This window comes from Rhinolophus sinicus, chromosome 3 (genome assembly GCF_057876585.1).
Source record: "Rhinolophus sinicus isolate RSI-liver-muscle chromosome 3, RSI-T2T, whole genome shotgun sequence".
Classification (NCBI taxonomy): Eukaryota; Metazoa; Chordata; class Mammalia; order Chiroptera; family Rhinolophidae; genus Rhinolophus; species Rhinolophus sinicus.
The window spans coordinates 47,916,622-47,938,969 of record NC_142503.1 but is presented as its reverse complement, the minus strand read 5'-3'; the positions used below and the strand labels follow the sequence as shown (position 1 = coordinate 47,938,969).

The following is a 22,348-nucleotide window of genomic DNA, read 5'->3' as shown; positions in this document are numbered from 1 at the left end:
TCTCTCAAGATCCATCCTTGTCGTCCAAATGGCAATATTTCATCAATTTTTATGGCTGAGTAGTATTCCGTTGTGTATATGCACCACCTCTTCTTTATCCAATCATCTATCGAAGGACACTTTGGTTGTTTCCATGTCTTAGCTACTATGAATATGCTGCAGTGAACATAGGGATACATTTATCTTTATGGATAAATGTTTTCAGAATTTTTGCATAGATATGCAGAAGAGGGATTGCTGGGCCATATGGTAATTCTGTTCTTAATTTTTTGAGGAACCTCCATACTGTTTTCTGTAGTGGCTGTACCAATTTACATTCCCACAAGCAATGTATAAGGGCTCTTTTTTCTTCATAGCCTCTCCAACACTTGTTATTACTTGTCTTATTGATAATAGCCATTCTAACAGGTATGAGGTGATAGCTCGTTGTGATTTGGGTTTGCATTTCCCTCACACCTAGTGAAGCTGAGCATCTTTTCATACATCTGTTGACCGTCTGTCATACATGATGCTTAAAAGGTGTACAATTAGATAATATAATTGTACAAAAAAAAGTTTTAAAAGGCAAAAAGCAAAACAACTTTATATCAAAAATTCTTTTAGCCGTGGTTGCTAGAGCATGAAGTACATGGAACCCTACACTGTTATTCATGATCCTTATCTAATCCTACTCAAGCCCTCTCTCTTTCCCTCCCCCTGCACTAAAAGACCAGCCTTAAATCAAACTGCAAAAATCTTCAAAACATCCAAGCCTGCTTTCCTCCTCCAAGATGCCGTGAAACCTCTTTCGATGTGATGTTCGTGGCAAGCAAGGAAGAAAGTGCCTGTGCTAATGGAGCTCCTGTAATCTCTAGCAAACCTGCATGAATACTTCGTACTTCTAGCTCTTTGATTGCTTTCAGTCTCCCACCTTCTCCTCTTCTTGTTTTATAATCTAGTTAAGGGGGACAAAGACGAAGTTGTCCCATTGGAGGAGGATGTCCTGGCTGTGCTCAGACTGGAGAGTCCGCCTGTCTGCTCTGGTTAGCCTGGTCCTGTTCCCAGAGGCTATGCAAACTGGCATTTCTCCTGGTCATCCACCAGATCTGGGCAGCCCACAGCAGGGCAGCTGGTTCAGACTGCAGCAGAGGGTGGGTGGTTGTGCCCAGGAGCAGGAAGAACAAGGCCCCAGTGCTTGCTTGCCAAGGTGCCTTTTCTCTTCCTTCTTCTGTTCCCCTGCGTCACTACAACATACTTGGCATATTTGCACTTCTGCGTCCTTTCTCCACACCCACATTCCACCTGGGTGGGACAAGGAAGGGCAGCCATCATGTTCCACCAGGTTCTCTCTTTAGCCTTTCCAGCAACTTCCCTACCCTACGACCAGCCAGGCAGAGTCAGACAGCTGTGTAGCATTAGATAGGTCGGGAGAGAGAAGTGGGATGACACACAAGGTAGACACAAAAACCAGACCATGAAAAACAAAAAGTAATAGAATCATATGGAGATTATGGAGCTGAAGGGATGAAGGAAGGAAGGGATGGGGAACCAGAGGAGAGATTCTAAGAAAGGAGGAACATAAAATCAACACGGTGGCAAGAAAATCCCTGAATAAAAGAAACGTTTCCAAATGCTAGCTAGTGGGAAATTATTTGTACAATAAAATTTAAATGTAACAAAATGACTGGGATTTCTTGGGATTGTATTATCAAATCATCCAAGTCCTCACTAATTATTTCTCTCTGTATTCCTTCAGGCAACACAGTTTCTAGCTGTATCTCCCCAGAATCTAGACAGTGCCTGCCCAGCATGGCATGTGGGACACACACATAAATGTTTGAATGGATGGGCAATCAATTGAAGGGGGAATAGAAGTAGGATATATAAGCATCAAGATGTGTGTGTGTGTGCGTGTGCGTGTGTGTGTGTGTATAGTTATATATAAATACGTATTACCCAAAAGAAGTGAAAGCAGGAAGGTGAACAGATAACTTAATATGTCCATGTCCATAGCAGCAGTATTCACAATAGCCAAAGGTTGGAAGCAATCCATGCAAATGTCTATGGACAGTAAATGGATAAACAGAATGTGGTATATACACTGGAATATTATTCGGCCTTAAAGAAAATGGATGCAACTTGAAGACATTGTATTAAGTGAAATAAGCCAGTCATGAAAGGACAAACACTGTGTGATTCCTCCTATACGAGGTTCCTAAAATAGTCAAATTCATAGAAAGAGAAAGTAGAATGGTGGTTGCCAGGGACTGGGAGGGAGGAAGAAATGGCAATTAGCGGGTAATGGGTACTGAATTTAAATTGAGGAAGATGAAAAAGTTCTCTGGACGCGTGGCGGTGAGGGCTGCACAACAGTGTGAATGCTACAGAACTATACACTTGGAAATGGTTACAATGGTAAATTTTGTTATATATATTTTACCACAATAAAATAATAGAAAAAAGTTTGTATGATCTTCAATTAATTGATAACTATGGAATAACAAAAGAAATGTTATTTTTCTAACATAGAAATGAAGCAGGCAGTACTCGGAAAGTATCTTGTATATTATAACGAGAAGACAGCAGTGACACCAGATTTAAAAAGATGTTTAAAAACTGCTACTAAGAGTGGATTGCCCGAATCCTAATACGAGACAAGGACTTTCAAAGGCTTTCAGTCCTGCTCATTCCCAGTTACCCCTATGATGCCCACTTAAAAAAAAAAAAAAAAAAAAAAAAGCCTTTTAATTTGAAAATTTTTAGACCTACAGAAAAGTTGTAAGGACAGTGTAGTGGGCACCCATCTGATTCCCCCTTGACCATAAGAACGGGGACGGCTTTGACGGGGCTTCTGCACCATCCTACCAGATGGAGACCCCCCCTCAATGCTGCCTCTGGGTGCCGGAGCCCACGTGGCATGTTGCGGACAAAGTCCGATCCCTGTTTGCAGAACAGCCTCTGCTCTGTGGTCATCAGTGCTCCGCTGGCTGTCGCTTGTTTCAGTGCTTTCCGCCCCTTCACGCCATGCAGCCTGTGTGTCAGTCTGCCCTCCCTGCCAGAATGTACCCATGCGGGAGCTCTGGTCACAGGACCCCTGTGAGCCAGCACGCTGGGCGCTCTTTCACAGATAAGGAGGGAACGGGCTAAATAGATTAGGGACAGCTCCTTACGGCAGTCAGGACTTAAATTCAGAACCATCGGCTTTAAGGTCCAAACCCACTATTTTCTACACAAAGATAGAACAGGAGAAGATGGAGGGGTCAAATGTGGGGTAGGGAGGAGAGGAATGTGGGTCAGGCAAGTAGGGAAGGAAGGAGAGTGACTCAGAACTACTCAACCTGGTTCACCCTACATGGCACTCATGTCTTTCTCTTGATAAGTAACAAACTCGCTACAAGACAAGCCCTCAAGAAGGCAGCCCACCTGCAAGGTGACTTTCAGAAATGATGTGGCCTACTGGCCTGGGGCTTACCTAGGCTTGGTGAGCAGGCTGCAGGCCCCTGCTAGCATCGGTGGTGATTCGGTAAATCTGGGAGTCTGCTTTCCTTCAGATGTTTACCTAAAGCCTCCATCTGCCTGTGAATACAGAGGGATGAGAAGTTCGGCGTTATCTGAGACACATAATTTTGCATTTGGCTATATACCAGATTGTACTGTTGTATAAGCAGACACTTTATCCTGGGTTAAATTTAAGTGTGTGTGTGTGTGTGTGTGTGTGTGTGAAGCATTACCCTTTTCATTTGGCCGTCTTTCAAAGTACATGTTTGCAAAGTTGCTTAAACATATAAGGGCTTATTTTTCTTATATAGCAAGAATACACAGTGGGCATTTACAGCTACTGGGTCGGTAGTTTGAGGATATCAGGGCTGAGGTCTCTGGGAGTCTCTTGGCTTGGTCTTTGTGGTCCCAAGATGGCTGCTAACTGTCATGTCAGTTCCAGGCAGAAAAGTGGATGAAGAGAAAAAGATAACAAAACGACATACTTCTCCCCCAATGAGGTTCCTTTAAAGAACCGTACCAGATACCCCACATTATATTTCATTGACTGCTTCTCTCTAATGGAAGCTGGGGAAAAAGGCTTTTAGAGGTGTCTGTTTCTGCCGCCAACAATAGAGGGGTTCTCTTGGTAAAGAAAAAAGGGAGGATAGATGTTGGAAGGCAACTGGCCGTCTCTACCACAGCCATATATAACATCCTCACCTACCAGGTCTGTTTCCGAATTTCATCTCACTGATCTCTGTCCATTCTGGCACCAGTACCACAGTTTCAATGACAGTAACATTATAATCCGTGTGAAAATCTGAAGTCTAGTTTTTACTTTTTATACAGTTGGCATATGTTTGCTTAAATGTTTAGTTTTTTAACTAACCAATCTTTTTACTTTTTTATTATATTGACCTAAAATAAATCCCACATGTTGAGAGACCTGTTATCATAATTAAAACCATTGCTAGAGTGCATTCTCGTAGGAAATGCCAACTGCTGAGCTTCCTGGAGTCATTTCTAGACTTGACTTTTGGTAAGACATTTTTATACAAAATCTCTGCTTTTGAAATTGCTGTTTTGGCAGATTCCCGAGCACAACAGATTTTATTTGTTCCACTCCTTTAACTTAATTTTAAATTCCTGAGTCTTAACTTTGATGTGTCTGTACGCACACGAGCTCTCGGGACAATGTGTACATTTTAAACCAAAAAACACAGATCTTTCCTAGATGGTGACATCATGCCCGAGTTGCCAGAAAATTCAGTGGCAGTGCACAAGCATATTGAAGTCTCCAATTCAGCTCCCGGCCACGTCTGCACAACACAGAAAACAAAGGAGCTCTTCTGATGATTTAAACCTGAGTGTGTCTAATCCATTCATAGAGAGTTTGGCCTGGCCTTAAGCCACTTCTGCCATGATTCACAGCTGCTTATCCCCGTGCTGCTTCTGTGATGTAGTTGTGGGCATTAGAGATTCTACTTTAAATGCCCACATAGAAATCAGAGTTACTATACATCTCTAGCTGCTATGTAACTTTTGAAGAATTAATTTTGGCCAGTATAAAATATGGAATTAGACATATAATAACAAGTGCTTCCAGAATTTTCTGAAAGGAAAAGAAAATTATACCATGTAGACCTTGGGTGAGGAAATTTTTTGTTTCCATCCTGGTGTACTATATATACATTTAAAAAAATAGACAAATGTTTTCAATTCAGTTTTTCTTTTTTTATAGAAAAAGAAGCCAACGTATTCTTAACCTACATTTTAAATTTAGAACATAAAATATATTTCCGTTATGTATTACATCCAGCTAAGTGTGGAAGGCAGAGAAGAACCTGAGAAAGGAATGTAACCACTCTGTTTATAAAGCTTGAGAGGCCAAGATGGAATACATTAATTAACCCCGTTTCTGTAATCTTTGTATCTAAAAAGGAGGAAACATTTTATTTGAGCTGTTTCCACCTGAGCTAAGATTTGAGGGCATAGGTATTCTTGAAATCCACCTTTCGTGGTTTTTTTTTTGGCTGTAGGAAGAAGCTCTTAATGTTTTGCAAAACAGGATGAGGGCCACATATTATTACAAAATAAAATCTTTTCATTCAGCAATATCATTGCTGTCCCTTTAGACTTTCTGCTAAAGACCTTTTATCCAAGTGCCTTTGCCCAACAAGATACACTGTAAGCTTTTGGTGTTTGCCCTGTGGAGAAGATGTAACAAAGCCCAGAGCCAAGTTGGCTTTCTCCTAACTGGCGTGGCCATAGAAAGCTGGCTGAATTCTGCCCCGTTTTTGCTCCGTTGCTGTAGCCCAGATTTCTGACGACCTTGAGGGACCACCATCTGGTAGATGCATCCTGGTGTGGATTGCTCGTTTCAAACATGACCTTATATGGCTCCGTACATCTCCCCACACCTGAGATGCTACAGTGGTATTACTACTTGGAAGAATTATAATTCTGAAACAGTGGTTGATAGACTGAAGCTCATGCCCAGCATTTTTCTTGTGATCTCTTTTCTCACATCTTGCAGGTAAGGTAGACCTTTGTTTAAGAAAGGTGGTGACCATAGTTTTCATGCTTGTAAACTAAGGCACGCTGCCAGTAGAGGAAGTCATCAGTTGTGACACATTCTCCAGATGGATACAGAGCATCCTGTTTCCTGAGCTGAGAGTTGGAACTTGGCATATGACCTGAGCAGCTGAGCGCTGGCAGAGGCCCTCTGAGGCTGTGTGTATCCTCACCCTCGCATGGCTACAGTATCCTCAGTTTGCTCCGTGGTCCCTGGGGTTGGCTCAGCTGAACGAGGATGCTAGAACCAGACGTTGCCATTTTGCACCGTCTGGGGAAGAACTGCCCTTCAAGATACTGAACTTAGAGGGAAAGTTGATAGCTTCTATAATGCATGGCGTTACAGAAGCTTTTTAGCTGATCACAACTCTGCACAGAACTAGTTGCATTTGCTCTTCTTGGATGTTAAAGGAATTCTTTAGCTATCAGTCTTTCATAAGCTGTTGAGCAGACTGGGGGGAAAGAACTCTAAAATTTAACTAGGGTGACTATCTTCCTGTCTTTCAAAATCCAAAACAGTTGAATGTCTTCAGGATGCAACAGACATTAACAGAAAAGAATGTTGTCAAATAGTGAACAACAAATAAGAAATAGCATGAAGGGAATAATAGCTATTTTAGAAAAAGAAAACTAAACCACAACATACTGAGTCTTTCCTAGGTTTCCCAGTAAACCGTTTCTCTTGTAGAGGTCCTAGTACCCCAAACCTGCACGCCGAAGTTGTTTGTTTTCTTTTCCCCATACACCTGTCCACACACACGGTGTCATAGGACCTTCATAACAGCGTTGTGGGATAGAAAACCCATTATCCCATTTGGCACATGGCAAATAAAGACCTGCCCAAGATTAAATGACTTGCCAGGGTTGCTTGAGGAAGTTTTGAAGGCAGAGCCCAGACTAGAACTTGGGTCTTCTGATGTTGTCCCCTGAGCAACTCCCCTGTAGGTATGTACATGGGGCTGGGGGTAGAGCATGAACAAGGCCTGTCCAGGAGACAGAAAGGACAAGTTAACAAAGAACTGCCACTGGGATACGTTCTTAGAAGAAAAGCAGAACTATGATAGGCAAGCGATGCGAGAAGGGAGATGAGAGAGGACCCCGGGGATGGATATTTCTTCTACAACTTGAGCGACATGGAGGGTCCAATCAGGCCAGGATCCAGAGGGAAATTGTCTAACCCCGGGGACAGCAGTGCAAAGGTCCTGAGGAAGGAAAGAGGCCGGTGTTTTGGAGCTTTTGGAGCATAACGAGCAAGAGAAAGAGCAGACTCAGATGAAGTTGGAGAGGAGGGCGGGCACTGGAACTGGCTGGGCCTTGTTTGTGGCCATGGAACGGGTTTCTGGTTTTTACTCTAAGTGCAGTGAAATCCCAGTGAAGGGTTTTAAGTGTAGGGAGTGGGACCGCGGAGAGGAGTGATCTGATTTATGTGTTTAAAAGATCCTTTTGGCTACAGTACAGAGAATGGATTAGAGGGAGCTAGCGAGGAGGTTATTTCACATGCAGGCAGGAATCGATGCTGGCTTGGATTAGAGTGGTTCCTGGGGAGTGGAAAGGCGTGGGTGGATTTGAAATCCGTTTTAGATATAGAACCACCGGTTTCTACTATTGTCAAAAGATTGGAGAGGCAGCCTCGCATTGTGGTTAAAAGTGTAGGCTCTGAAATTGGGCCATAGTTGAAAATCCTGGCCTCTCCACATCCTGGCTATTTATCCTCTGTGACTCAATTTCCTAATCTGAAAAATGAGGGTAAACCGCATAGGTTTCCTGAATGGAATAAATAAGATAATGCAAATAGTACTAGTGCTCAATGTAGGCCATGAGGAAGTGACAGGTATGTGTCCAGTGACTGGCAGCTGAAGATTTTTGTTGCTTTTGACCAGAACAGCCACAGTGGAGGAAGCAGTGGAGCTGAACTGAAGGCCACCATGGGGAGAAGAGGTCCCCCCTCTGTTCAGTCCCTTGAGGGGGGAGCAGTTAGATGTATATACATGAGTGTAGTGGGGGAAACATGTTCCTGGCCTCCCAAGAATGGGCCAGTGTTAAATGACGGCTAGATCTCTCTTCCCTCATTTAGAGAAGGAGGAATTTGGACTCAGTCACCATTAAAGTCCTATCAGTTTTAGGATTTTGCTTTCTAGCCTTCTTCAGGAATTATGGGTGAATTAATTAAGCTGTGGTGGAGAAGCCTCCCAAAAGTAAATTCCATTATTTAAATGTCTTTTTTTCCCTATAGAAAAGCATGTTAACCTCTGTTAGAAATCTTTTACTTTCTAACAATTTACAGACCCAGTTTAGAATAGGACTCATTTCACAGTATATTGTGAAATGAAAGAAACAGATAAGACGGTGCCTTATATACTGAGACGTTTTGTTAAAAAGCAAGCCAAAAAAGCTGTGTTTATTGAAACGTCTGGCAGGACACACTGTTCACAAAATGTCCTTACCAGGTAGGTGGTGGATTACTGGGGAGCTTTGTTTTCTTCTTTAGACATTTCTGACTTTCTGATTTTTTTATTTAATGAGTGTTTACTTGTATAAACAGAGAATGGAAAACCTTTTCGTTTTCCTCTTTGAGACCAGCCCTTGTGTTATTTGAGGACTGCTTGTTCTCAGTTTCTATTGTCTTACTGACCCAGTCACGCCATTCTTGTGTTTTGGCCTACTTACTGTTTCCTGCTCACAGTCTAATAATTATTGTCTATATCAGTCTTCCTTCTAGAACAATGAGAATGTAAGGTCACCTTGGCAAAGAAACCTTCCTTCCTGCTCCTTCACAAACTCTTCAGGTGCTGTGAGGGTGTGGAGGAAATTCATCTCGGCTGAGTCAGCCTCCCACTTGGTCTTACTCCAGAACCTTCTCTAGGTTTGGTAATGAGCATGTCATCAAAGAGAATCAATGGCTTTATTGAAATCAAGTTGCTAACACACAGTAGAGGGACCTTAGCTTATTCAAGTAGATCAGGAACATTTTGTTTTAGTGAGCTCATTTTTATATTCGTGTCCTTGTGTGATGATTCTTCTTTGTAAGACGTTAGCAAGAAACAAAATCCTGACTTTTCTAAATCAATACACTCTTCACATCCTATTCCGCACACTGACATATGACACAAAGTTTAAGAAGTTAAAGGTGGACCACAAAGGGAATAGTCTGCACACAGAGAGATTTCACCCAGAAGAAGTTTCCTAAAATAATTAGTAATTCTCAGAGAGCCCAAACTGTGTCCCTGGTCACGGCAAGAACAGGTGAGTCAGTAAGTAATCAGTGACAGCATATGAGATAAGAGTAACTGATGGCCGAATTTCTTTGGATGAACTGGTTTTCTCTTCCTGTAATGGTTGGAAGGTTGACTAATCTCTTCCTTAGCACAGGGATTGGCCCAGCCTCTGAGTGCAAGACCAGAAGGGGCTGGTTCTCCAGGTAAAGAATCCCTTAAAAAGGGTGGGTGGGCTTAGGACTTCCAACATGGTTTGCTGTTCATTTCTGTTCCAGCTTTAGGACAGTTAGATAAGAGATAATAATGAGAAATTTTAGTCACGGACTAAAAGTGTTGTGGGAAATAGAGAGTATTTTTTCTGTATATTCCATGAGACAGTACTGCCCAGAGGGTTATGAGTACATCTCCGGAGCAAGACTCTGGGTTCCAGTTCCAACTAAAGCACTTTCTAGCCGCGTAGCCTTGGGCAATTTCTTAATCTCCTTGTGCCTCAGTTTACTGTCTTGTAAAAGAGGAATAAAGGTGGTACCTCCCTCATTGATCTGTTGAGGGGATTGAGTACTTAGAACTCTTTATTGAGGGATTCTACGTTAATAACGATATTATTAGAATAATCAAGAACATTACATGGAGGCACTCAGGCATTAATCCTAAAATATTGAATTTATGTTGAGACTTTGGGGAAAAATAGGAGAAGGTTGAAAATTAAGACAATAAGCCAAACGTCTGGGCAAGATCTTTTTTAATTAGTTTATTGGGATGACAATTGTTAGTAAATTTACGTAGATTTCAGGTGTACAATTCTGTATTACATCATCTATAAATCCCATTGTGTGTTCACCACCCAGAGCCAGTTCTCCTTCCATCACCATATATTTGATCCCCTTTACCCTCATCTGTCACCTCCTCCCCACTTACCCTCTGGTAACCACTAAACTATTGTCTGTGCCTATGAGTTTTTGTTTCTCATTTGTTTGTCTTGTTCTTTTGTTGTTTTTGGTTTACATACCACATATCAGTGAAATCATATGATTCTCTGCTTTTTCTGTCTGAGTTATTTCGCTTAGCATTATAATCTCAAGATCCATCCATGTTGTCGCAAATGGTCCTATTTCATCTTTTCTTACTGCCAAATAGTATTCCATGGTGTATATATACCACAACTTCTTTATCCATTCATCTATCGAAGGACATTTGGTTGTTTCCATGTCTTGGCCACTGTAAATAAAGCTGCAGTGAACATTGGAGCACACGTGTCTTTATGGATAAATGTTTTCAGATTTTCTGGGTAGATACCCAGGAGAGGGATTGCTGGGTCATATGGTAATTCTATTCGTAATTTTTTGAGGAGCCTCCACACTGCCTTCCATAACGGCTGCACCAGTCTGCATTCCCACCAACAGTGTATGAGGGTTCCTTTTTCTCCACAGCCTCTCCAACACTTGTTACTATTTGTCTTGCTGATGATAGCCATTCTGACTGGGGTGAGGTGATATATTTCATTGTGGTTTGTATTTGCATTTCTCTGATGATTAGTGATGTTGAGCATTTTTTCGTATGTCTATTTGCCATTTGTATGTCCTTTTTGGAGCTATGTCTCTTCAGGTCCTCTGCCCATTTTTCAACTGAGTTGTTTGTTTTTTTGTTGTTGAGTTGCATGAGTTCCTTGTATATTTTGGATATTAGCCCCTATCGGCAGCACTGTTTGCAAAAATCTTCTCCCATTCAGTTGGTTGCCTCTTTATTTTGTCGATGGTTTCTTTTGCTGTGCAGAAGCTTTTAAGTTTCATATAGTCCCATTCATTTATTTTAGCTTTTGCTTCCCTTGCCTTTGGAGTCAAATTCATAAAATGCTCTTTGAACCCAAGGTCCATAAGTTTAGTACCTATGTTTTCTTCTATGCAGTTTATTGTTTCAGGTCTTATGCTTAAGTCTTTGATCCATTTTGAATTAATTTTGGTACATGGTGACAGATAGCAGTCCAGTTTCATTCTTTTGCACGTGGCTTTCCAATTCTCCCAGCACCATTTATTGAAGAGACTGTCTTTTCTCCATTGTATGTTTTTTGCTTCTTTGTCAAAAATTATCTGTCCATATTTATGTGGTTTTATTTCTGAGTTCTCAGTTCTATTCCATTCGTCTACGTGTCTGTTTTTGTGCCAATACCATGCTGTTTTGATTATTGTAGCCCTGTAATACAAGCTAAAGTCAGGGAGTGTGATACCTCCAGTATTGTTCTTTTTTCTTAAGGTTGCTTTGGCTATTCGGGGTCTTCGGTGGTTCCAAACAAATCTGATGATTTTTTGTTCTATTTCTTTAAAAAATGCCATTGGGATTTTGATGGGGATTGCATTAAATCTGTATATTGTTTTGGGTAATATGACCATTTTAACTATGTTGATTCTTCCAATCCATGAGCACGGAATGTCTTTCCATTTCTTTGTGTCTTCTTCAATTTCTTTTAAAAATGTCTTATACTTTTCAGCATATAGGTCCTTCACATCCTTGGTTAAGTTTATTCCTAGGTATTTTATTCTTTTTGCTGCAATTGCAAAAGGAATTGTTTTTTGTATTTCTTTTTCTGAGATTTCATTGTTAGTATATAGGAATGCAATGGACTTTTGTACGTTGATTTTGTAGCCAGCAACTTTACTATATTCGTTGATTGTTTCTAATAGCTTTTTGGTGGAGTCTTTAGGGTTTTCTATATATAGCATCATGTCATCTGCAAAGAGTGATAATTTAACTTCTTCATTCCCAATTCGGATGCCTTTTATTTCTTTCTCTTGCCTGATTGTTCTGGCAAGGACTTCCAACACTATGTTGAAAAGCAGAGGTGATAGGGGACAGCCCTGTCGTGTTCCTGAACGTAGAGCAAAGGGCTTCAGTTTTTCACCATTAATTATGAGATTAGCTGAGGGTTTGTCATATATGGCCTTTATTATGTTAAGGTATTTTCCTTCTATACCTATTTTATTAAGTGTTTTAATCATAAATCGATGTTGTATCTTGTCAAATGCTTTTTCTGCTCAATTGATATAATCATATGGTTTTTGTCCTTTATTTTGTTTAAGTGATGTAGCACATTGATGGATTTGCGTATGTTGAACCATCCAAGTGGATGAACTCCACTTGGTCGTGATAAATAATCTTTTTAATGCATTGTTGCATTCGATTTGCTAGAATTTTGTTCAGGATTCTTGCATCTGTATTCATCAGAGATTTTGGTCTGTATTTCTCTTTTTTTGTATTGTCCTTACCAGGTTTTGGTATCAGGGTAATGTTGGCCTCATAAAATGAGTTAGGGAGTACTGTCTCTTCTTCAGTTTTTTTGGAAGAGTTTGAGCAGGACTGGTATTAGATCCTCTTTGAAGGTTTGATAGAATTCACTAGTGAAGCCATCTGGTCCCAGACTTTTGCTTTTGGGAAGGCTTTGGATGACTGATTCAATTTTGTTACTGGTGATCGGTCTGTTTAGATTTTCCAGTTCTTCATGGTTCAGCCTAGGATGGCTATATGTTTCTAAGAATTTGTCCATTTCTTCTAGGTTATTGAATTTGGTGGCATATAGTCCTTCATAGTATTCTTGGATGATCCTTTGTATTTCTGTGGTATCCATGATAACGTCCCCTTTTTCATTTCTGATTTTGTTAATTAGTGTCTTCTCTCTTTTTGTCTTAGTGAGTCTAGCCAGGGGTTTGTCAATTTTGTTAATCTTTTCAAAGAACCAACTCTTTATCACATTAATTTTTTCTATTGTCTGTTTGTTCTCTATTTCATTTAATTCTGCTCTGCTTTTATTATTTCCTTTCTTCTGCTGACCTTGGGTTTCATTTGTTCTTCTTTTTCTAGTTCTTTAAGGTATAACGTAAGGTTATTAAGATCTTTTTTTTTTTTTTTAAAGTGCTTACCACTGAGGAGGAGGAGGAGGAGTGCGGCTTGAGGGTGGAGATGATGGGGAAGAAACCACAGCGGGGTGTCCTGGGCAGTCATGACCTGGCCTGTGCTAAAGCACTGTGCATGTGTCACCTCATTCAACCTCAAATCGCTTAGGTGGTTACTACTACGTGTTTCCCCAAAAATAAGACCTAGCCGGACCATCAGCTCTAATGCGTCTTTTGGAGCAAAAATTAATATGAGGCCCGGTATTATATTATATTATATTATATTATATTATATTATATTATATTATATTATATTATACCCAGTGTTACATTATATTACATTATATTACATTACATTACATTATATTATACCTGGTCTTATATTAAATTTTGCTCCAAAGACATGTTAGACCTGATGGTCCGGCTAGGTCCTATTTTCGGGAAAACACGGAATTAACATCCTATTACTGATGGGGATACAGAGATGTGGAAAAGTTAAGGGACTGATTCAGGGTCCAGGGGCCCTGAGCTGGGTGCAGGGGCCTCCCCGAGCTGAAGCCCCAGCCGTTGCAGGATCGCATGTGGCTTCCTCTTTTCCCACCCAGCCCCTGACCAAGGCCTTAGCTCTCCGCAGCTTTTCTCCTTCCTTAAAAAATTCCCACTTCCCAGTTTGGTCATAAAAGTGAAGGTCAGTTATTTCCTTACCATTGTCCACATAAAATTATCTAGTGGATTCTTTTCATAAAAACAAAACAGAAACACGTAAAATCAGCACGCCCTGTGTAGTGAATATACTGGAAGAACGCCAGGATTTGGAGTCAGGCGAGCAGGGCATAGGTGAAAGAAAAGACCTGTTCCTGCGCTGAGTTCCTTTCCCAGACAGAGGCTCCTGAGCTCTCACAGCAGCGAGGGAGGGGGTTTCTAATCCCCATCCTGACACAAGAAATCTGGACTTCTGAGGTTAGTTTGATCAGTCTGACAGCTACTCGGTGTTTCTCCAGGGATTCAAGCTCAGGCCTGGGGCATCTTGAAGTCCATGCACACACTTTCCTTTCTCCATTCCAAGTCCCCCACTGCGGGCAACCTCTGGTAGTTACTGGAAAGAATTGCAGATGTGCAAGGAGGGAGCAGGAGAGGGAGGGGACTGGAGGCAGGGGGGAGCAGGGAGGCGGGCTGAAACCCCCAAACCTGCAAATATGGACAGTAGGTCCCTTGTTCTTGGTGCCTAAGCTAAACCTTACTTAGTCCTTTTCTCCCAGTCTCCTTCCTCCTGTTCTTGATTTTCTATTCCCTTCCTTCCCCGGGAAAGGAAGCGTGTACTTCTTTAACAGCCCTGGATTTTGAAATTGCTGACTTAAGGAGGGTTCATTGAGGAGCTGCTAATGGCTGTGGCCGTTTAGCCCTTTACTGCAGTTATAACCACTTAGCTGGATGTACCTTTGTGAGCCTCCTGTTTCCTTTAAGGCTGTAAACAGCACCTGGAAGGGCTGGGGGGAAATGGTGGTTTGGGGAGAAGGCTTCCTGCAATATCCCTGTTGAGTTTTTAATGAATTATCCAAATAGACCTATTTCCGTGAGCTTTAGCAATCCAATTTTGCTATCATTTCCTCAGTTCTGCCGTCGTCACTAGGAACTTTTACCTATGTGGTGATAAACTGCATCGCACGTCGGGCTTCCTTCTCTGCTTGGGCAGGTGGGAGGGGAAATGCCCCTTCTCCCATGGGTGGGAAATTATGTGGTATAATTATAAAACTACTTCCTGGCAGCGAAACACCTGCCTGTTTCCTGCCCACGAGCATTTAAGAGGGAAAGAGCCAGGGTAGGGTGTTTACAGAAGGTGGCTGTCTTACTAGTCTCCTAGGAACCATGGGGCCAGCATGACTGCCAGCCTTAGCCCAGCCAACTCTAGTCAGACTTGGGTCAGGCCCAGGAACTGTTTCCTATCCTGCGAAACCTGGTCAACTGGAGTTTTCACAGGCCTGGGTTGCAGGTAGCAAGGAAGGGAGGCGGTGCCCCAACGCTCAGGTGCCTGCCCTGGCTCACCTCTACGCCGCAGCTCCTGGCCCCTGAGGCTGTGCCGCTGGCTGACCGCATACCCAGCTAGGAGGCGCCATGGGTGTCCTAGGAAAACAGCCACAGTTGGGAACTGTGGTCTCTACCCTGCAGGTTTTAGAGCCCAGGAATAACTTGCTGACTTCTGACCACAGCTGTGAAGAGGCTCACAGCCCTTTTCAGGATTCGACAAAAGCTCGTTCACACCAATGGGCTCATACTTTAACAACTTCTGACTTGGGGAAAGGAATGCTTTCAGTCAAAGGAATTTCTGTCAAAGGGGTTTTACTTTGACTTGGGACATGGTGGTACTGGAGGGCTGCTGCTTTTCCCTGATGTTAAAGACTGACCCACAGACAGAAAAGAGGCCCCCTTAAAGATGCCGGGGTAGAAGGAGGATAAAAGTGAGGTGCCTGGGCTGTCCGATTCTCCCCCCTTCCTTTAAAATGAACTGTCATCCCTGGCTGGTGAAGCTCAGACATGGACCCGGAGCCAGTTCTCATGGGACTTCTCACAGTGTGCCTGCCACCTGTCCCGTCTGAGTGCCCTTTGACCTTCCCACTCTGGGCAGCCAGCCATGGCCTCCTAGCTCCACTCAGGCTCTCCAGGCACCATGCTGGAGTCAGGAGTGATGGGGTCCATGTTGTGGGGACAGAGCCCCAGAGAGCAGTTTCCAGGCTCTCGGCCTCACGTGGGAAGGTGCTGGCTGGGGTAGTAGATGGCCGTCGGCTGTGGCTAATTGACCGTCAGCTGTAGCCGGTTAGACAATTGGCCACTGATATAACTGCCAAGGCTGCGCTGGAGAGGGGAGTCAGTCAGTTGGCAGAAAAGCAGACAGCAGGTTGCACGTCGTGTGAATCCAGCCTCCAGTGAGACTATAGTGGTATGACTCCCCTACCTATGGCTCCGTGGGTGTTCCTTTTTGGCCTCACCATGTCCTGCGTTCTGGTGTGGGGAGCGGGAGCTGAGAACCCACAGGCTGCCCTGCACGACACACGCATCCTCAGGAAGGTCGGGAAGAGTGGGTGCAGAGGAGGCCCTGGAAACTAGTGACAACAGGACAGGGAGCTGGCTTTTGCCTTTTTACATAAGTGTGAAGATGATCGTTAAATGCCACATCGTGACTGACATCGCAGCTCTGGAAGACTTTGTAAACCGCTTTAGAAATGTGAGGTCTTCATTTTACCACTGTGGGATCAGGGGGAACTATTAACTGATGCTTATTAGAGATTCCATAGACCAATAAAGTGGGAAAAGAAAAAGCCAAAATTTACTTAGGGTAAGATACCTTCCAATTTTAGCCATTTATGTAAGCTGCCTCTTATTTATGCCTGATTACCATGAATTAGGACAATGACGAGACAGACAGATTGATTTGGGATTGATTAATCTAAGTTTATTTTATCACGTCACCTACTTCTAAACATGTGCTGAGGCTTTGGGGTTATATTTGTGTTGCTTTGTGCATCAGGAGTCAGTTTTCCCACACTTTCTGACAACTGGTAGGAACTTTGGCCTTGAGCCTGAGTGGATGGAACCCTACTCAGTTTGCATCAGGATGCAGGAAGCCGAGACCTGACAAGGGACTCAGAGCCATCAGCCTGACTGGGATTCCCTTGACCTGGGTTCTGACTCAGCAAAGATGTTGCCTGGACCTGGTCATAGGGATGGAGAAGAAGAGATAGATTCAAGGCGTATTTACGAGGTGATTTGTTAATGTGGGTGTGAGGGAAATGGAAGCATCAGGGACAAGGGAACTCTCTGTGGTCTCTTGTTATAAGGGCGCTAATCACCTGCCAAAGACCCCACCTCCAACTACCATCACATTGGGGACTAGGTTAGAACCTATGAATTTTGGGGGGACACAAATATTCAATCTATAACTGGGATTCACTGGGCTTTCCCCATCAGACTTCAGACATAGATCTAATCAGGATCTGAAGGTAGAATCATGATGGCTATTTCTTTTAGTCTCAGGTGGGCCATTTGCATCTCCAAGGATCTCTCAATGACACCCATTTCTCTAGGCCTTTGTCCAAACCAGAGTACTCCCTCTGTAAATATGCTAAGCAGAAATGCAGACAATATAAGATACTTAGTACCTATGTTTTAGGACTTTACATTATTTTCTATTCTATTTGGTAACCAACATCTCTCAAAATTAGGTGTAGTTAACACAGAATACCATGAAATATCACTATCCTACATACTTCCATTTTCTTACTTCTGGATTCTTTCAAGGGCGAGAACCTTGTTTTTTTATTCGTCTTTGGTCCCAGCATTCTGCCTGACCTGTGACAGGCACCCAGTAGAATTTGGTGGAACTGAACTAATTTTCTCAATATTTCAACCTGAATATTCCTTTTGCCTCTTACAGAATGAAGATATTCCGATGTTGTTTTAAATACCCTCTTCAGCAGAAAGTTTTCGTCCTGTTTTTAACCCTGTGGCTGCTCTCCTTGTTGAAGCTTCTAAATGTGGGAAGACTCCTCTTCCCGCCAAGAGACATTTACTTGGTTGAGTACTCCCTAAGTACCTCTCCTTTTGTAAGGAACAGATACACCCGAGTTAAGGATGAAGTCAGGTATGAAATTAACTGTTCGGGTGTCTATGAACAGGAGCCTTTGGAAATTGGCAAGACTCTGGAAATAAGAAGAAGAGACATCATTGACTTGGATGATGATGATGTGGTGGCAATGACCAACGACTGTGACATTTATCAGACCCTAAGAAGGTACCATCAAAAGCTTGTTTCAAGAGAGGAGAAAAGCTTCCCAATAGCCTATTCTTTGGTTGTTCACAAAGATGCGATTATGGTTGAAAGACTGATCCATGCTATATACAACCAGCAGAATATTTACTGCATCCATTATGACCAGAAGTCACATGACACCTTCAAAGTTGCCATGAACAATTTAGCTAAGTGCTTCTCCAATATTTTTATTGCTTCCAAATTAGAGACTGTACAATATGCACACATTTCCAGGCTCCAAGCTGATTTAAATTGCTTGTCAGACCTTCTCAAGTCTTCAGTTCAGTGGAAATATGTTATCAACTTGTGTGGGCAAGACTTTCCTTTGAAGTCGAACTTTGAATTAGTATCAGAACTGAAGAAACTCAACGGGGCAAATATGTTAGAGACAGTGAAACCCCCGAACAGTAAAATGGAAAGATTCACTTATCACCATGAACTCAGACAGGTGCCTTATGAGTATATGAAGCTACCAGTAAGGACAGACATTATCAAAGAAGCTCCCCCTCATAACATTGAGATATTTGTTGGCAGTGCTTACTTTGTTTTAAGTCGAGCATTTGTTAAATATGTTTTCAACAACTCCCTTGTTAAAGACTTTTTTGCCTGGTCTGAAGATACATACTCGCCTGATGAGCATTTTTGGGCTACCTTAATTCGAGTACCAGGAATACCCGGGGAGATTTCTAGGTCAGCCCAGGATGTGTCTGACCTACAGAGTAAGACCCGCCTTGTCAAATGGAATTATCATGAAGGCCATTTCTATCCCAGTTGTACTGGCTCTCACCTCCGAAGTGTGTGTATCTATGGAGCAGCAGAATTAAGGTGGCTTATACAAAATGGACATTGGTTTGCTAATAAATTTGATTCTAAGGTAGACCCTGTCTTGATTAAATGCCTGGCAGAAAAGCTTGAAGAACAACAGATAGAGTGGATCACTTTATCTTCAGAAAAGTTATTTACGGATAAAAATCCCACAATCATGTCATGATAGAATCATGATGGAAATAAGGTGTCTGATAAACGGTGTTAATATGGAGTTGTATACATACCATACCCAGTACCATCTGAGCTTCGTCTTAGCCTAATCTGAAAGGTGTCTGAAATTCCACACACAAGAGAAAGTGACCTAGCCTTTGGTGACAGGTAACCTGCAGTTGTTTGGGTACTTTTGTTTGTTTTGCCTGTAATCTCACTGAGCTAAATCAGAGATCTTAAACAATCGTTAAATATTTATTGAGCTCCTACTGTATATCAGGCACTTTTTTAGAAATCTGCATCATTTAAATCCAAGTTTGAATGAGTTCTGTAGTGCCCTCAAGGGACGATGTTTTACCCTACTCATACAGCAACCTTAGGATCTTAAGTTCTCCATATAACAATCAGGATCCGACTGAAGAAGTTTGGGACTGTGTGATAATCACCCGCATAAACCGCCCATTTCAGAATAGCATTTAAGTACAGTGATCAACACTCCACTTGTCTTTTAATTCAACTCCCTGGAATTTTTCTAACTATTTTTCTAGAATATTAGATGGAGAGATTCCACTACCTCAGAAGAGCTCAAAAGATGTTCCAAATTCCTGCTTATCAGAGCATAATTTACCTTTTGGTGCCTCACTCATTCAATTCAGGGTGGGGGAAACTGTGGGTGGGGCATTCATAGTGTCTGAATGTTAGGGAAGTGGTGGGGAGTGGGTAGGGGGATTGGGCAGGCGGTGCCTGAAGGGGAGCAAAGGTATTTATGTGACTTTCGCATCATGTTACACAATGGTGTCATCATGGCCTCCTTTTTAATTCAACTGTTTCTTTAAAACACATTTACTGATTAAAAATGAGAACTGATTAGTAGTCAAATTGTTCTACTCCATAACATGGGACCTAAGTCTTTCAGTTCATAGATTATCATTATATGAAAGTTTTTTTTTTTACAATGGAATCAGTATAATTTTGTTTTCTGGAACTACCAAGCTAAGAGTCTGAATGTTCTCGAAAAGGTTATATGAAATATAACAGCTTTCTAAATTAATTATTATGGTCATTGAAAATTTTTTCTTCTCCAACAGCTGTCCAAGTGGAACCCAAACTTAAAATTATGAAAGTCTAAGTTCATTGCAGTCTTTTTCTCAGCTTAGATCCAGCGGGAAAAAACTCATTTTCCTAAGGACATAGCAAGAATATTCATTAAAGATATTTTGTAAAACCTACATCTCACAGAACTACCAAATGAGTCAAATATACATGTATTTTAATGTAACTGTGCTATGCTGGAGGTGAAACTGGGCAGGAGCAGAGTTCTGAGAACAGGCTATAACATATTTACTACATCTCTTGGGAAATCATGGAACTCATGTAAAAATTTCTTCATGATCTTAGGTTTCAATGTCAGCCTCAGTAACTTAAGATGTAGTAATCAAGGCCAGTGTGAGACTGTTCGGAAGACTGAAGTATTTGAGTATTTTTAAAAAAATGTCTGTGTTCTAAATGTCTGTGAAATGAACGTTGTTTGTTTTAAAGTTTATGATACTAACTGCCAAGCAGCACCACTTCCCTCCCTTTCTTCTCTTGAACTAATTTTTCTTCCTTTTTCCCTACCCCCTTCCAATTACGTCATTCTTCAGAAAACAGCTATTACCAAGTCCCTGTTCTTAAAGAAATGAGTAACTGTTGGACAGAGCTGAGTTCTCTAGAGCATCCTTACCAGTCCACTAGTGTGTGTAACCGTGACAAGCTGGCCCTTTGGTTTCTGTCAGCCTGTTCCTGGTCTTGGAAGTGAGCACTTGGTTGCCTCTCCTGGCTGCCTCACAAGTTTATTGTGAGAATCAATTGAAATAGTGTATGAAGTGGTTTGAACATGGGGATAAACTATTGACATGTCAGAGAGCAGTCTTGCTATAAGGTCCACATAGATCCAACCCCATGGTGAGACTTCACCAATTACCTTTTCTGAAAACCTTCGAAATATAAAAAGAAGCCACAGCTGCAGGGGCACCTTCTGTAACCCAATCCAAGTAAGAAGAAACTCCAAGTAAGAAGTCACCACATCTGTGGCTTTTTTTTAAGCCAATAGCATTAGGAAATAGGTCCCGTGGCTTAGATCAGGAATAGGGGTTGAAATATTTTTCCTATCATCCAGGCTTAAATAAATACAGAAGGTCCTGGTGAAATCTTGGTTTTATGCCTTTGGTCATCAGAGCAAATGTAAATGCTGAAAAATAAATGTTGACCTCCTGGTCCAGCACGTTGCTTCCTGGTGAGAAATGACTCTATCCCTTGTTTATTGGGAAAATTTCCAGTTGTGAATCAGTAATGTCGTGTTCAAATGAAACATGGAACATGAAGAGGTGGTAGTGCCTTCTTTTCCCCGTTGACAGACACACTTCTCGGGGTTCAATTCCTAACCTTGCAGGGAGCTGCTCAGAACATGCTTTTGCCTCCAGAACCCTGCAGAGTCCCTGCATGTCTTCCAACCTGATCCCTCCCTAAAGCCCTTCGTGTGAGTCCCTTTAGTATGGAGAATGGTCTGCTGTCTGTGTTTTATAATTATTTGTTGCATAGTATTTATTGAATCTAGACTCTAAGTTGTTTGGTGATGAGACCAGGACCTTGGCATTTGAAAATGGTATTCGATAATATTAATAGTGAAAGAGCTACCAAAATATATGTATTGTGTGAACAAACTACTGTAATATAATACTGTGCTGCTGCTATTCTTAATGTTCTGGTTATTTTAAGTGAAAAAAAAAAAGAATCTACATATATATATTTACATTTGTAGAGTTAAATTTGAAGATTTCTCTTGCCTTCCAGAATGTGAATTTTTATATACTATGAAATGACAATCTTCTTTCAGAATGTAAAGTGAATGTACCCTAGGTATATACAACTGGTTTTGGTTGTGGTGGTGGTGGTGAGAATGATGATGGAATGAGAGTTTTGATTTTTTTTTTAACATTTTTATCAGCTGGTCTCTAAATCTTGTGTGTGTGTGTGTGTGTGTGTGTGAGTGTGTGTGTGTGTGTGTGTGTGTGTGTTTTACTATTTTCAAAATACAAATTTCCCATTATGTGAGTTTTAAATAGATTGATATTGCCTTTTTGTATTTGCTGCTACTAAATGTTAACTCTCCCGTGTTATAAAATAAAATATGCTCCAAAAACCAAACCCCTGGAATTTAGGATGTTTCTTTTTTCTGGTTGTACTGGTTCCCCACAAAGACTCTTATGTTTATGACACTTGCCCAATATTTGGAGAGCACAGTTAATTTCACGTCAGAGTAAAAGAAATTCAGTGTGTGTACTATACACAGAATATAGACATATAAACATGAGTTGTTTAGTTTGGCAAAGTCTCAAAGAATCTTCTAGAATTTTCCTGTCTTCATTCTCCTTCAGGTTGGTTTCTCCTCTGAG

At 41.7% G+C, this 22,348-nt stretch overlaps 1 protein-coding gene across 4 annotated transcripts in view; it reads left to right on the top strand.

Moving 5' to 3' along the window:
* The window catches only part of GCNT4 (glucosaminyl (N-acetyl) transferase 4), a 30,198-nt gene extending 8,098 nt beyond the window's left edge, over positions 1-22,100 (top strand). For all 4 annotated transcript variants that reach the window (XM_019728130.3, XM_074328818.2, XM_074328820.2 and 1 more), the window contains exon 2: positions 17,562-22,100. In XM_019728130.3, the coding sequence (XP_019583689.2) occupies positions 17,563-18,927 (1,365 nt within the window). In that variant the 5' untranslated portion in view covers position 17,562 and the 3' untranslated portion in view covers positions 18,928-22,100. The remainder of the gene's footprint in view (positions 1-17,561) is intronic.
* The last annotated feature ends 248 nt before the right edge of the window (positions 22,101-22,348 follow it).